General features: G+C 44.2%; 1 protein-coding gene across 5 annotated transcripts in view; it reads right to left on the reverse strand.

Moving 5' to 3' along the window:
- Positions 1-14,234, reverse strand: part of DEPDC5 (DEP domain containing 5, GATOR1 subcomplex subunit) — a 119,377-nt gene that overhangs the window by 30,293 nt on the left and 74,850 nt on the right. For 3 of the 5 annotated variants that reach the window (XM_087423931.1, XM_004429737.3, XM_004429736.3), the window contains exons 32-33: positions 9,172-9,280; positions 6,006-6,071 (exon numbers count right to left, since the gene is read on the reverse strand). In XM_087423931.1, the coding sequence (XP_087280057.1) occupies positions 6,006-6,071; positions 9,172-9,280 (175 nt within the window). The remainder of the gene's footprint in view (positions 1-6,005; positions 6,072-9,171; positions 9,281-14,234) is intronic. The other 2 variants (XM_004429738.3, XM_014786947.2) reach the window with 1 other exon arrangement.

Consider the following 14,234-nt stretch of genomic DNA (forward strand, 5'->3'; position numbering starts at 1 on the left):
GAAAACAGACATTCAACCAGTAATGTCCATAAAGTTGTATTCATCCCTGGATCTCCCACGGCACTTCGCACACCTCTACACCCAACAGGCGCTCGGGATTTGCGATCTCGAACCGAATTTTCTTCACTTCCTCCACATGTCCATCCTAAGCCATCATTCTGAATGGTAATTTACATTTTTATATTTCACATCACTCCAAAAAAGATGAAGCTACCAATTAATAGACATATAATAAGATAAAATAAATTTTTGAGAAAATCCAGTAAACAAGGTTAGAAAAAGTATGAGAAAACAAGGGTAGGAAAAGTGTGAAATTCTAGAGTCTAAATAAGCACTTGAACAATAACATTTTAAATGCTTAGAGCTGTGCCATGCAATACAGTAACTATTAGCTGTATGTGGCTATTTAAATATAATTAAAATAAAATGTAAAATTCAGTTCCTCAGTCGCATCAGCTACTTTTCAAATGCTCAGAAGCCATGTGTGACTAGTGGCTACTGTGTTGGACAGTGTAGATATAGAACATTTCCATCATGGCACAAAGTCTTATGGGGCAACACTGTTCTAGAGCAAAGACTGCAAACAAAAAATGTGTACAGGGGCCGTAGATATATATTAGCCTGAGTATTAACAACAAAAAAAGGAAAGGCCACAGGCTGCTCCGTGGCCATGGGACTATGGCCAGGCAGGAACCCAGGCCCAGTGTCTAGGTTATTTTACAACACAAGACAGAAACCTGGATTTTTGTGTGAAATCTGATTTTTAAATATTTCCAACCAATCCAAAAATTTAAAAATATAGCAAGGCTGAACATGTTTTCAGGAGTTGGGAAGGGACTGAACGTCCTTCAGGTGAACTGCCATGCTCCTTGCAGAAGTCTTGTACATAGACCTCAGATAGGAACCTGACAGCAGAAGGTTTAGTTAGGGCAAAGGTTCATTAGTGTGTCCCTGGGGTCCTCTGGGGGAACTGAGCACCTGGGAATATGGGCCTTTTGTTCATTCGTGTCTCCAAAGAAAGAAAACAGATCAAAGGTAAAAAAGTCCACTTTCTGTCACATTGCCTCTGACTCCCATGGAAACTCCTTCCATGCTCCCACGAACACACTGAAAACTACTGCCCTAACAGCCGTGGCCCCAAAGTGCATTCTGCAGAATGCTGGGGGTCTGTGGTGGCATCTCTGGGGCCATCACAGGGTGCAACTGCCCGGGGCTGTGAGCCTCCCTCTCCCCACCATAAACTTAAGCCAGAATGGTGCCATGTTTATTGGGTTATAGTTCGGGGTTGGCATAAATTATCACTGGGAAAAAGAGGCTCCATTGTTTAAATAAATTTTTTTGTGTCTGTCTCCCCTACCAGTATCTCCAAGGCAGTACTTACTGAGCACCTCCTAAGTGCCAGGCTAGGTGCTGAAGAACCAATCGTGAGCAACACAGACACAGCAGCTGCCCTCTCGAAGCTTAGAGTTTCGTGGGGAAGATAGGCATTAATTAAATCACAGTCATACAAATGCAAAAGCAGAACCATGAGAAGTGATGAAAGGAGACGCACTGGAGTTATGCAAGTTCATGACGTGGGATTTGACTAGATGAGTAGGAACTAACTAGGTACTACCAGAGGGAACAGCACGTGTCAAGGCATGGCGGCAGGAAACCCGGTGTCTACAGAGGTCTGGAAAAAGGCCCGTGCGGATGGAGTGCAAGAGTGAAGAAGAGGATGGCAGAAGATGAAACTGGAAAGAGAGGCAGGGCCTCAATCATGTGGGGCCTTTCAGGTCATCATACCGATTTTGGCCTTTATCCTAAAGCCATGTGCTACAGACTGAATGTGTGTCTCCCAAATTCACACGTTGAAGTCCTAACACCCAGCGTGATGGTACTTGGAGGTGGAGCCTCTGAGGGCAAGTTAGGTTTAGATGAGGTCACAAGGGTGAAGCCCCCATGATGGGATTAGTGCCCTTATAAGAACAGGAAAAGACACCAGAGCTCTTTATCTCTGTCATGTGAGCACACAGTGAGAAGGCAGCCAACTGCAAGCCAGGAAGAAAGTCTTTACAAGGAACTAAATGTGCCAGCACCTTGATCTTGGACTTCTCAGCCTCCAGAACTGTGAGAAGTAAATGTGTTGAGCTTTTTTTTTTAACATGTATTCTTATTAGAAATAACTCTTTTTTTTTTTTTCCTGAGGAAGATTTGCCCTGAGCTAACATCTGTGCCAGTCTTCCTCTATTTTGTATGTGGGTCACCGCCACAACATGGCCGCCGATGAGTGGTGTAGGTCCACGCCTGGGAACCGAACCCAGGCTGCCAAAGTGGAGCACACTAAACCGCTGGCCCCAGTAAATGTGTTGTTTAAGTCACCCCCCGTCTATGGTATTTTGTTATAACAGCCTGAGCTAATATACCATGGAAAGGTTTAATTAGGGGTGACACAATCAGATTTTCATTTCAAAAGGTAAACCCTGGATGCAGGCTGGGAAGCAGACTGGAGAGGGCCATGATGGAAGCAAGGACACCACGCTGGAGGCTACCACAGGATCAAGGTGAGTCTCTCGGACTGGGGGGTGTGGCAGTGGTGATGGAAGTGATGGAGAGAAGCAGACGACTCCAGACACATTTACAAAGCTAATCCAAGGAGAAATGCCGGGCTGAGCTGCTGAGAGCCAAGCCTCCTTGTGAGAGTAACTGCTGGGGGGGTCAGGGGATGGGAGGTGAAGGGGGAGGGAAGAGATCCTAACACTGGCTCAAGCCTCATGTGGCAGGAGCCTATCTCCTTGACCATAATGTTCCTTCAGGCTCCAAACTGCAGACCAAAGATATCATGAGGCTGACTTCCAAGGAAAATCCCATTACCAAGTGTTTCTCATGCCCTCCAAATTCTTATGTAAGTTTGTGATGACAAAAATCAATTTCCAGAGAGCAGGATACGGAGAGGAAAACTGTGTAACTCTGTTCTGGTTATCAGACAGATAGTGACACGTTCATTATCGTTAGAATGATGAATGGCACAAAGAACCATCTCCAAAACTGGTGCACAGCCCTGTTACCTGGAACCCTCGGGGCACTGCTGTCTGTTTTAATTTTACAGAACTTCCTTCTCTTAGCAGAATCAGAGTCTAGAGTGATGCCTCCCTTCCCCTTGGCCAACAGGAACCCCTTCTCAGAACAGAAAGCTGTTCTGAGAGACTAAAACCACAGGCAACACCTTTGCGACACAGCCAGAGCTGGAGGACTTACTTTTCAAGGTCCAACAGGGTCATCTCAGAATTTAAGAGATAAATGGATAGGAGAAGTCACCTAGTCTAGGCCCATTTTTACACACACACTCAAGAGAAAAGATCTGACTGGCCCCATCAAGCTCGTTCACTAGCGTGTCCCCCACCCGATCTTCCCCCTCTCCCTCCACTCTTTTCTCTCCCTCTTCCACACCCAGATACATGTATGGAGAATTTACTATATGCCAGGGTCTGAGCTAACCACAAAGATGCTTCATCTCATTTCGCTCTCACAGCAACCCTATAAGGAGAACACAATTATTAGTCCCTTTCTACAGATGAGAAACCCAAGGTTCAGAGAGGTTACTGCAGTTGCCGAAAGACTCACAACCAGTCACGGGTGGCAGGCAGCCTGACACCAGAGCCTACACTCCGACAGTCTTTTAGTAAGTAGCCCCTTTCTCTTAAGGAGCTCACTACACACTCTTTGTACTTTCTGTCCCTGGTGGAGAGCAGAGGCGGAAGGAATAGGGAGTAGGCACTTGTAAACAGATGTGCAAAACTGACATTGAAACCCGGCATCAGAGTAATCCTAATCCTAATCACAGCTGGTATTTACTGTGTGGCCACGAGGCACCAAGCACGATGCTAGCTGTTTTACAGACACTATTCCTGGCTCATGCATTACAAGAAGTGTGTTACTTAATTTCCAAATACATAGGGACTTTTCTAGTTATCTTTGTATCATTGACATGTAACTTAATGGCACATATGCTCCACTTGATTTCATTCCCTTGAAATTTGTTGAAAAACATCTATTATTTCTAATCCTCAAAACAATCCTACAAGGAAGTTATCTTTATTTCCTTTTACAAATGAGAACACTGAGTTCCTCATTCCTTACAAATGAAGAGGTCAATTAACCTGCCTACAGCAGCTCCCTGGTAAAGTGCTGAAGCCAAGATCTGAAAGGAGCCATCCGACTCCACTGACCCCTCTCCACTCTCCATGTAGCGTGTTAGAAAACAAAGCAAGTTTTATGTTATGTATATTTTAATACAATATATAATAAAAAAAATTAAGTGCAATTTAATTTTGTATAACTATAGAGAGCTCCCTTACTATATCTGACATGAGTAGAGATCATTTTTTTAAACACACCTGGTAATATTACCTGGTGGGTAATATAAACTTTATTCATGTGCCTCTCCTAATGTCTCATCTCTATTTGCTATTTCCAATGGCAGGGAACTCATCCACTTTTATTCTACCAGCGAATTCCACGATGTGAAGCTGTGTGGACTACCATAGGATTTACAAAACAATTCTCTTCTTCCAGTTCTGTTGACTTTCCTTATGTTCAGTTCGAATCTAAGCCCAAAACTTTTCACAAGAAGGTCTTTTGTTAGAATGTAAAAGGTTAAAAAATCTAACCCGAGTCTGTTTTAAACCAAAAATGCAGTGTGCCTCTCACACTCAGAGATCAGAGATTCCTGGATTAGGACTCAGAGGTCCTGTCAGGGATTTGCACAGGGTCACACAGCTCACGGGGAAGAGGCAGACGCAGATCTCTGAAGACCTGCACAGACGGGGCGGCACTCTTCAGCCTCCTAAGAAAGGGAAGACTTCAGTGTTAACTGACCTCTTTTCCTCCCAGCACAGTGGGCAGGATGGTGCAGGGGCTTGGCCACTCCCTAGTTGTGTGCCCTTTGACCAGGTAACGTCTTTAAATCTCAGTTTCCTCATCTGGAAAATGGGATGATAATACCTGTACCTCATAGACTGTTGTGAAGATCATGTTTGCAAAAGCCGTTGCACAGTCGCTATCAGAGGAGGTACTCAGTCACTGTTGGTTTTCTGACTTCTATCAAATAAGGGTTCCTTAACCTTTGCCCTTGAACCCCCCCAAATCCCATCCTCCTTAGCCTGCCCTGCTCTGCATAAACCCTCTCAACTCTTTCAAATCTCTGTTAACTTAGTCAATTTCATGTACTTAGGGGCCTTGATAAAGGGCAGGGAACCCAGTTTTTCCTCACCTAGGACCTGTCAGAACAGTAATTACTAATGCTAATTACTGAGAAGGTGGTCACGAGTCAAGCCGATTGGTCCTGGATTTTTTTTGTCCCTCAATTTCTCCATTTGTAAAATTGGGATAAAACTTCTACTTAACTCATAGGTTATATTGTGAGAATAAAATGACATAAAACTATGTGCATGGCACACAGTAATTTAAGCACTTTAAGGCTTGGATGGCCCTGGAGATCTGGTCCAAACCCTTTACTTGACAAATGAGTTAAGGGATTTCCAGAGCTGGACGAGCTGCCCAGGGTCACAGACCATTAGCCTATGACAAAGCACATCCCTATTAATAAATGTTTGCTCCGTTGTTCACCACTTCCTGCCACACTGTTATAAATTTATCTGGTTGTACTGGAAGGAAAAAAATAAGTGTTCAGTCTTTAAGTAAGCATATTTCATGATGTTTATATGGACAAAAACACCTAATAGGGAAGATGCTGCAATGTGCAGAGAACCAGTGGCAACTATTTGAGACAGGAAAAATGTGAGTCAACACTGAGGCGATCATTTGTTCTCTTACATTAACCTCTTCCATCCCCCTTTGCTACCACCAACAACACGGATGAGAATGCAGACCTCTGAGACCAAATTCAATTTCAACTGCCCCTCAAACTCAGTTTCAGCCCAATTCCATCTGTTCAGAGCCTAGCAGAGGCCTTCTGCTGACAGAACAAGCATGCACGAGCCTCGGAGCCTTGGAGTTTGACTGACCTGCGGGTAGAAGGCAGATGATGCTGTGCGCGGGCTGCGGACAAACTCCATAAAGAAGGCCCCGTCCTGAAGTCAGAGGAGGAAGCAGCAGCAGCAGCAGCAGGTGCAAGGGAGTGAAGGAACGGAATTGGACCAGTGGAGAACCATCAGGGGAAGGAGAGGGGTATGAAAGAAAAAAATAAAAAGAAAAACAAGGAGGGAAGGAAAGAAACAAGGGCACATGAGGGTAATGGAAAAAAAAAGAGAGAGAGAGAGCGAGATCCACCCAGGAAGACAACATCCAAATGCAAAGCATTAGCAGGAACTCACACCTTCTTGGGCAGAATATCCTGTCCACGTGGGAGCATCTGGGTTAGAAGGTGTACCCAAGCTCCCTCAGGTCTCATCAGAGTCTGGCTTGGATGCTTGCACTCTCCCACATAGCTCTGAACTTCCTTGAGACCTATGTCAAGGAAGAGGAAAAGGCCGCAGAGCAGTTTGGGGGTGTGGGGAGGCTTCAGTGGGAGCATCCTGGCGTCCCACCTGGCTGGGTGACCAGCAGCCCTCTTGGAGAGAGACACAGAGGCTTGAGGTTTTCATTTACGCCTGTTACTAAACATGGCAGCCAGATGGAAGAAGAGGATTCAATGCAGGAAAAGTTCTTGCTTAATTTTCTGAGCAAAGAAGGGATACAGAAGCAGCAATACCTTCTCTTCCATGGGTTGTGTAACAAAATCACTAAGAAACTCAGACATTTATAATGTCAGACATATATGCATTCATTGAGGGGGGCTTCCTGAAGCTGTCTCCCCTCCCCACCCTATTCTTGTAGGGTTTCAGTTACCACGTATTTGAAACAAAAATTCAATCTTTCTTAAGGTCAAGAAGTGTCTTCTTGTCCCTTCAAAATCTTTTTACTTTTTAGGCTTTATTATCACTGAAATTCAGAAATGGCACTTGATACATTTGAAGGTCTCTGCTTTCCTACAATTTGTCTTTAACTCTGAAAATAGAATCACTGAAATATTTGGGTGTCCATTTTATCAATACTGCTGCCACTTCTCATAAGGTGCCGCAAACTCCACAACAAGCCATGGAAACGTGTGGCTATGGAGATGCAAATTCAAGTAACCCTCCAAGGATCCCAAGACAGATGCTAACCGGAGACACTGTCTGGCACTTTTGAGTATGTCAGCCAGGGCCCTTCACTTTGGCCATCTCATAACAGCTTTGCTTCTCCTCAACTACTTGGGAATCTACATCCGACACAGCTAATGGCCATCCATGTGGATTTTAGTGTTCAGTTGGAAGATCAGGAGAGTGTTCTAAACAGCAATCTACTATTTGGCCATTGGCACATTTTAACCTTGATGCTTGTGGCTCTATAATTTCTCTACTTCTCAGTCCTGTCCGTAGGACTGTTTCTAATCCTCAAAGATAGCAATGAGTTGAGATAAAAGCTAGTGGACAGCACAAAAGGTACTTATGTATTCTCATTGTTCCATTCATGTCCTTCTCTGCCAGAACATACAGAAGCAGAGGTGCTAACGCTGCTAAGATTTGTGTACATGTGAGTGAGGACAGATGAAAAGACTCTTCCTTGACCAACAGATCATTCCTTATGCACAGACTATCCTTGGGACTGTACCTAAAGTCACTGCCTAGAGGTGGGTCAGCGAACTATACAGCCTGCAGGCCAAATCCAGTTGCTGGTCTTTTATAGCCTGTGAGCTGAGTGGTTTTTAAAATGTTAAGTGGTTATGGAAGTCCCTACACAACAGCCTTCATCTCACCTCTCGGCCCACAAATCCTAAATTATTTATTTAGGTTTGCCAACCTCCGGTCTGTAGATTATACAAGCTGCCTAGCCTCAGTTGATACTTTCTCTCAGATTTTAATCCCTCCATTCTAGTTGTCTAATTCTAGCAATTTATCCTAAAGAAATAATCATGGGCCGGCCCCGTGGCTTAGCGGTTAAGTGCGCGCACTCCGTTGCTGGCGGCCCGGGTTCGGATCCCGGGCGTGCACCAACACATCGCTTCTCCGGCCATGCTGAGGCCGCGTCCCACATACAGCAACTAGAAGGATGTGCAGCTATGACATACAACTATCTACTGGGGCTTTAAGGGGAAAAAAAATAAATAAATAAATAAAATCTTTAAAAAACAAAAAAGAAATAATCAGAGATGTGGTCAAGTAACTATGTGCAAGGATGTTGTTTACGATTTTATAATTGTGATAATTATCCTATGTTGTAGAATAATTATAAAAATTTATAGAATTATCAAAAATTACTTTTAAAAGTCAGACACTGTCTACATTTTTAACAAAAAAGTAAGTTATAAATCAAAGTCTATCCATATAGTGAAATATTAGTTATTTTTAAAAACCATGCTTTTGAAAAATATTTAATGACATAGGAAAATTTTCATGATATGGAAGTAAAATAAAGAAATATATAGATGGATATACAAGTTGACCACAATTCTGAAAAATAAAATACATCACTAAGAGATGAGTCTCCTTCATCTCCTAGTGATAGAGACCAGATAAGAGAACGTACAGTCAGCTCCCCCTCCCACATCAGAATGTGTGGGATTCTCACAGGGAATCACTCAGATTCTGAATTTCCCAGGAGAAGGAGTCCACAGAGCCAAGTCTAGTGGTCTTCACATAAAAAGCCTGACCTAAGGGGTTCCCTACCCCTCTACTGCACTTGCTTTTTTGTATAGACGCCCAAAGCCTCAGGTTTCGTTTTTTCCCCCTAGGATGCTCCTGTTTGACTGCATTTCTCAGGAGCTAAGAAAATTGATGGGAATTTCATTATCAAAGAGTGGGCTCTCACGGCAGCTGCTTCAGTAGCTCTCTATCTCCCTCCTGGAGAGCCAAAGTTGTGGCTGAAGGAAGACCAGACAGCCAATTTCAAAGCTCAAGCCAGATCCTGGGCCTTGACCAATATAGTTTAGCTTGACTATTTTATATCTGCATTGATCTAGCACTTAGCTTCCTTACAACTGTGAGCAGGAAAGTTCCTCAAGAAAAAGAGTAATGCTTAAAAGGGTTCAGGGTAGAAATTATCCAAATGCTCAGCACATTCAATCCTGGATTCGAACGGCTATTTATTTTACCCTCCACGTCGGGTCTCTGAGAGTACATGACAGCTCTCTGCTGGAGGGGCCTCCTTTACCTTTCGTGGGCTGTCCACGTAGGTGGGAGTCATGGCAACGCTGCTGCTCTCGGCTGGCTGGGCGGAGCTCTTGCCACCATGCACAGCTGCCTGCTGTTCTCCTAGGCACCTGAAAGGAGGAAAGACACATGACTGTAGCTTGCTCAGAGCTGCCAGTGAAGGCCCCACGTTAGCCAAGATTTAATGAAGACAGCTCTGTTGTTGTCATCTTCAAAACACACACTTATGCTTTCTTTCTCCTTCAAGCCCTACATGATAGCCTTAATTTCATTCATTGTCCTGCATAATTACCAGACCTCCTTGGTACATCAGAAAACAGCCCAATTTAAAAAGCATCTTGGCAGCAGCTGGTGCTTACGCATTACTTTGAAAAGGCAAGTGACATGGTCTGAGTGACTCCATCCATGAACATCATTTTTTTAATCCTCTGAGAAAGATTTTTTTCTCAGTTTTTATTGAATATACTAGCAGAAGCATATTATGAAAATTAAGGCTATGTTAACATGCAGCATAAACTAGATAGGGTGAAACATGTTGACTCTACACATTTTGAAGGTTTATATGTTAATCTTTCAAATGTACATATTTATATCCTTCTACCCACTCAAAAAAAAAACCCACACAAATCTAACAGACGTTATCTTGTAACACAAGACAACTATGTTTTCTTACGACCTCTCATTCCATCTTGGTTCCGATGTACATAAAAGCATATTTTCATGTTTACATTTTCCTAATTTTTTTCCATACTAAAAATAACCTTGAACTATTATAACTTAAATGTACCCTCAAATTAGATTATTTTAATATATCATTGAATCTTTATTTGGTAAGTTTCAGAAGGCTCACATTATAGACTTAAATGCTTCATTATTATTATAACATATACTTCCTTCAGTGGACACTGCAAGGTGCTGCCCGGATCCCTCTGCCGTGGCCTTGTTGCCAGAGGAGCTGGGCGTATTGTCCAGGCAGCTCAGCTGTCAGACCTTCAGGGACAACCCCAGCTGCCAAGCAGCCTCGTTCAAGCTCTCGCCCCTCCCCGGGCTGCCCACAGACAATAAATGATTGACGAGGGGGCGCAAAGGTCTGGACATGTTGGTCTAACCCGGCTCATCTCTGAAGGCTGTTCTAGCTCCAGAGCTCAAGTGAGGTGGCCAGAGGCTGTCACTGGGCCTGCACTACATCTCAGCTTCTCCCAGTCCACTCCTGCTTCTTTCTCCTCCCTCCCACAGGAGTTGAGCCCAAGGACTCTCCTTAATAAACATCCTACATGTTAAACTCTGTCTCAGTCTGATTTCCCAGGAACCCAATCTGTGACATTTCTCTGGTCTTAAATCCCGACATGTTTGTTATGGATTGTGAAGTAATCTCATACCAGAGATTAAAAATTGGTTTCCATAGTAACCTGTTACACTCTCCCTTTTTAGTTTTTATTATGGAAAATTTTCAAACCTATACAAAAATAAAGAGCATATTATAATGAACCTCTACATACCCAGCCCCCAAAATTATTTACTTGGAGCTTATCTTGTTTCATCTATACCCCTTACCTACCCACCCCAATTTTTTGAAGCAAAACACACATGATATTATTTCATCCATAAAAACCTCAGTATATATTGTATCTCTAAAAGAAAATAACTTAAAAACAAAAACATAACCAGGGGCTGGCCCGGTGGTGTAGTGGTTAAGTTTGCACGCTCTGCTTCAGCGGCCCAGGGTTCCCAGGTTCGGACCCCGGGCGCGGACCTATGCATCACTTATCAAGCTGGGCTGTGGTGGCGTCCCACATACAAAAACAGAGGAAGATGGGCACGGATGTTAGCTCAGGGCTAGTCCTCCTCAGGAAAAAGCAGAAGATTGGCAACAGATGTTAGCCCAGCCTCACCAAAAAAAAAAAACATAACCACAATTCCATCACATTTACATTTTTTTTAAACTTCCTAATGTCAAATATTTCCCCAATTGTGTCCAAAATGTTTTTTTTAGTTTGTTCAAAACAGGATTCAAGTCCCTACACTGCAATAAGTTATGTCTCTTAAGTCTCTTTTAAGCTATAAGTTCCTTTTCTTCTCTCCTTATCCTTGCAATTTATTTTATTAAGAAAGTAGTTCCTTTGTCCTATAAATTTACAGTCTGGATGTGCTGGTCATATCCTTTTATTGTTTATCATGTTCCTCTGTGCCGTGTACTTCCTGAGAACTTGAAGTCATATCTAAATGTTTGAGCAGATTTAGGTTCCATTTCGGGCAAGAATTCTTCCTACGTGTGCTGTGTACTTCTGTCTGGAGGCCCATAATGTCTGGCGGTCTCTGGTGATGTTTGTTGCCACTGACGATCTCTGCTAGAGCCATTAGTTCATTAGAGACCACACATGGTAATATTCTAGCACTCCTTCTGCACCTATTAGCTGGAATGTTGAAAAAAGACAAACTTCCCCCACACCACTCACTTGACTGCTCTGAGGTCTAATTCATATTGGAAAAGCAGCATAAACACTGCTTCTTTCCCTTATCCACTTACACCACACATTCTCTCTACCACATCACAGTGTGTTTTCCTTAGAGCCTCATCCACAAAAACACAGTGACATTCTCTTGCACTTCCTGAAGGCTGCAGCGGCAGGCCACGACAGGGAGAGCAGTGGCAGGAAGCCTTGGTTACCCTTTAGCGTCCCCTCAGCATCGTCTGATGTACATGACAATCCCCATTTACTGAGCTGCCTTCTATGTGTTGACCCGTGGACCAGGAATCAGGGATTCAGAGCCGAGTAAGACCCTGTCCTTGCCCTTGGAGGCTCCTTGGTTAACGGCTCAGGGGGAGGGGACTGCCACAAAATGACTAGTTATATTGTATACATGTATATGTGAGAACATGTATACATGAGAGCACACTGCTTTCTGCAGAGAGGGGGTCGCCAACCAAGCTTCCATAGAGGCAGTGACAATTGCCATTTGGGGTCTCTCTTTCTGCTCTGACTCAGCTGTCACCAGGTCATGCTCATCTAAGAGGAGCAGCAGGGCCGGCCCCGTGGCTTAGCGGTTGGGTGTGCGCGTTCCGCTGCTGGCGGCCCGGGTTCGGATCCCGGGCCCGCACTGACGCGCCGCTTCTCCGGCCAAGCTGAGGCCGCATCCCACGTACAGCAACTAGAAGGATGTGCATCTATGACATACAACTATCTACTGGGGCTTTGGGGGAAAAAAATAAATAAATAAAATTAAAAAAAAAAAATTTAAGAGGAACAGCGAAGCCTGCTGACCGGCACCTGCTGCCCAGACTGCTCACAGCCACGCTGTTAACCAGAATAGGGCCGAGATTCCAGGGGACTCTATCTTCCAGGAGAGCTTGACTAAACGTACAGGCCTACAGATGAAGACTGGAAGAGAACTGGAAGACATAAACACAGTTATGGTAAGATGGCAGGACTATAGATGAAATTTTTAAAATTCTTTTTCGTATTGCTATAACATTGCTTTTCATAATAAATAAAATTAAATCTGCTTGGTGCAGCAAAAGAAAAAGAAAAGCACACAAATAAAAAGTTCTGTGTGAGCAAACATATAAAAGTCTGGCTCCTTCTGTTCTACCTTCAGCATTGAGAAAACATACCATGTCACCCAGGAGCAGTCTTCTGAGGAGGGAATAAATCTCAGGTCTCTCTGTCCTGCCTCCTGCTATGGGGCTAGCTCAGAGTCTCACCCCTCACCCTGGGGGACACTACCACCCCAAGCTATCCTTCCTCTTCCAGTCTGAGCAGAAAGAGCCTCCTTGGAAAGTACTAAACAATGACTCACTGACAAATTAAAATAAGATTTCCCCACCCCCAGCTTCACACCCCTCCCAGCAACATATGTCCCTTGTTCTTTTTTCCAGCAGGAAAGGTTTGTGATTAATTATAGGGAGAACCTGCCAGGCAGAGTTCTGGGGTCTTTCTCAGTCCAGTGAAGATATTTACCGAAGAGGACCAAGTGCCCTCAGTAACAAGCCCCACCTACCCCAGCTTCCTCCTCTCATTTGCCCCCCAGTCACCCCACTATGTTCTTCACTTCTCTCCCTGCATCCCTTCTTTTCCACATCATCATCACCCTCCACCCAGCCTCCGTCGCCTCTTGCCTGAACTGGTGAGAGCCTGCCAACAGATCTCTGCCTCCTGAGGCCCATCCACCAGGCCTTCCTATGCATGGGGCTCATCTCCGAAAACACCCCTTTGGCCAAAGACACTGAATGGAAAGTTCATGATATTAAGAAATTGCTGTAACTTTTTAGGTAAATGATGGTATTACTCTTTTTTAAAAAAAAGAGTACTTATCTTTCAGAGATATGTACTGAAATATTATAGATGAAGTGATATGATGTCTGGGATTTAATAAAACATAAAAAGGATGGTGAGAGCAAGTGGGATATAAATGAAACATCGCCACGAGCTGATAATCACTGAAGCTGGGTGATGGGTAAACAGGGATTTATTATACCAGTCTACATTTTTATCTATCTGAAAATTTCCATTAAAATAAAAAAGCTTTCAAAGGATCACTCTTCTTATGAGAACACGTAAGGATAGCCTGGAATCCACTTCCTACGCTGTCTTTGCTGCCTTTCCCGCCATGCCTCAGGCTCACTTGACTTTACTTTCTGAAAGCCTAATGTATGTAGGCTCCCACTGAGCCCTACACGAACCCTCACACCAGACAGACAAGGTCTTGCCTCCCCTAACACGTGTTCAGGGACCCTCAGCCTCCCTTCCTCAGTCATTCCCAGCTATTGTGCACCTCCTATGTGCCAGGCACAACCCACAGCCTCTGCCTGCCGAGCACAGGCAAGTCAGGGAGAAGATGAGTAAACCACCAATGCGGCCCTCAGCAGAGTACTGGGTGCAGGCCCATGATGCTGAGAAACACAGGGGACCTGATCTGGCTGCGAGAATGAAGGGGGCAAGGAAGGCTCCCTAGAGCATGTCCTGCCTGCACACGGCAATGTTTTCTCCTCTTTCCCACCTCTTCCCTGTATAAATGCTTCCCTTCTCACAAGGCCAACGTAATCCTACCTCCTGTGACTGTCCC

Source organism: Ceratotherium simum, chromosome 35 (assembly GCF_057802395.1).
Source record: "Ceratotherium simum simum isolate JZ-2026a chromosome 35, ASM5780239v1, whole genome shotgun sequence".
NCBI lineage: Eukaryota > Metazoa > Chordata > Mammalia > Perissodactyla > Rhinocerotidae > Ceratotherium > Ceratotherium simum.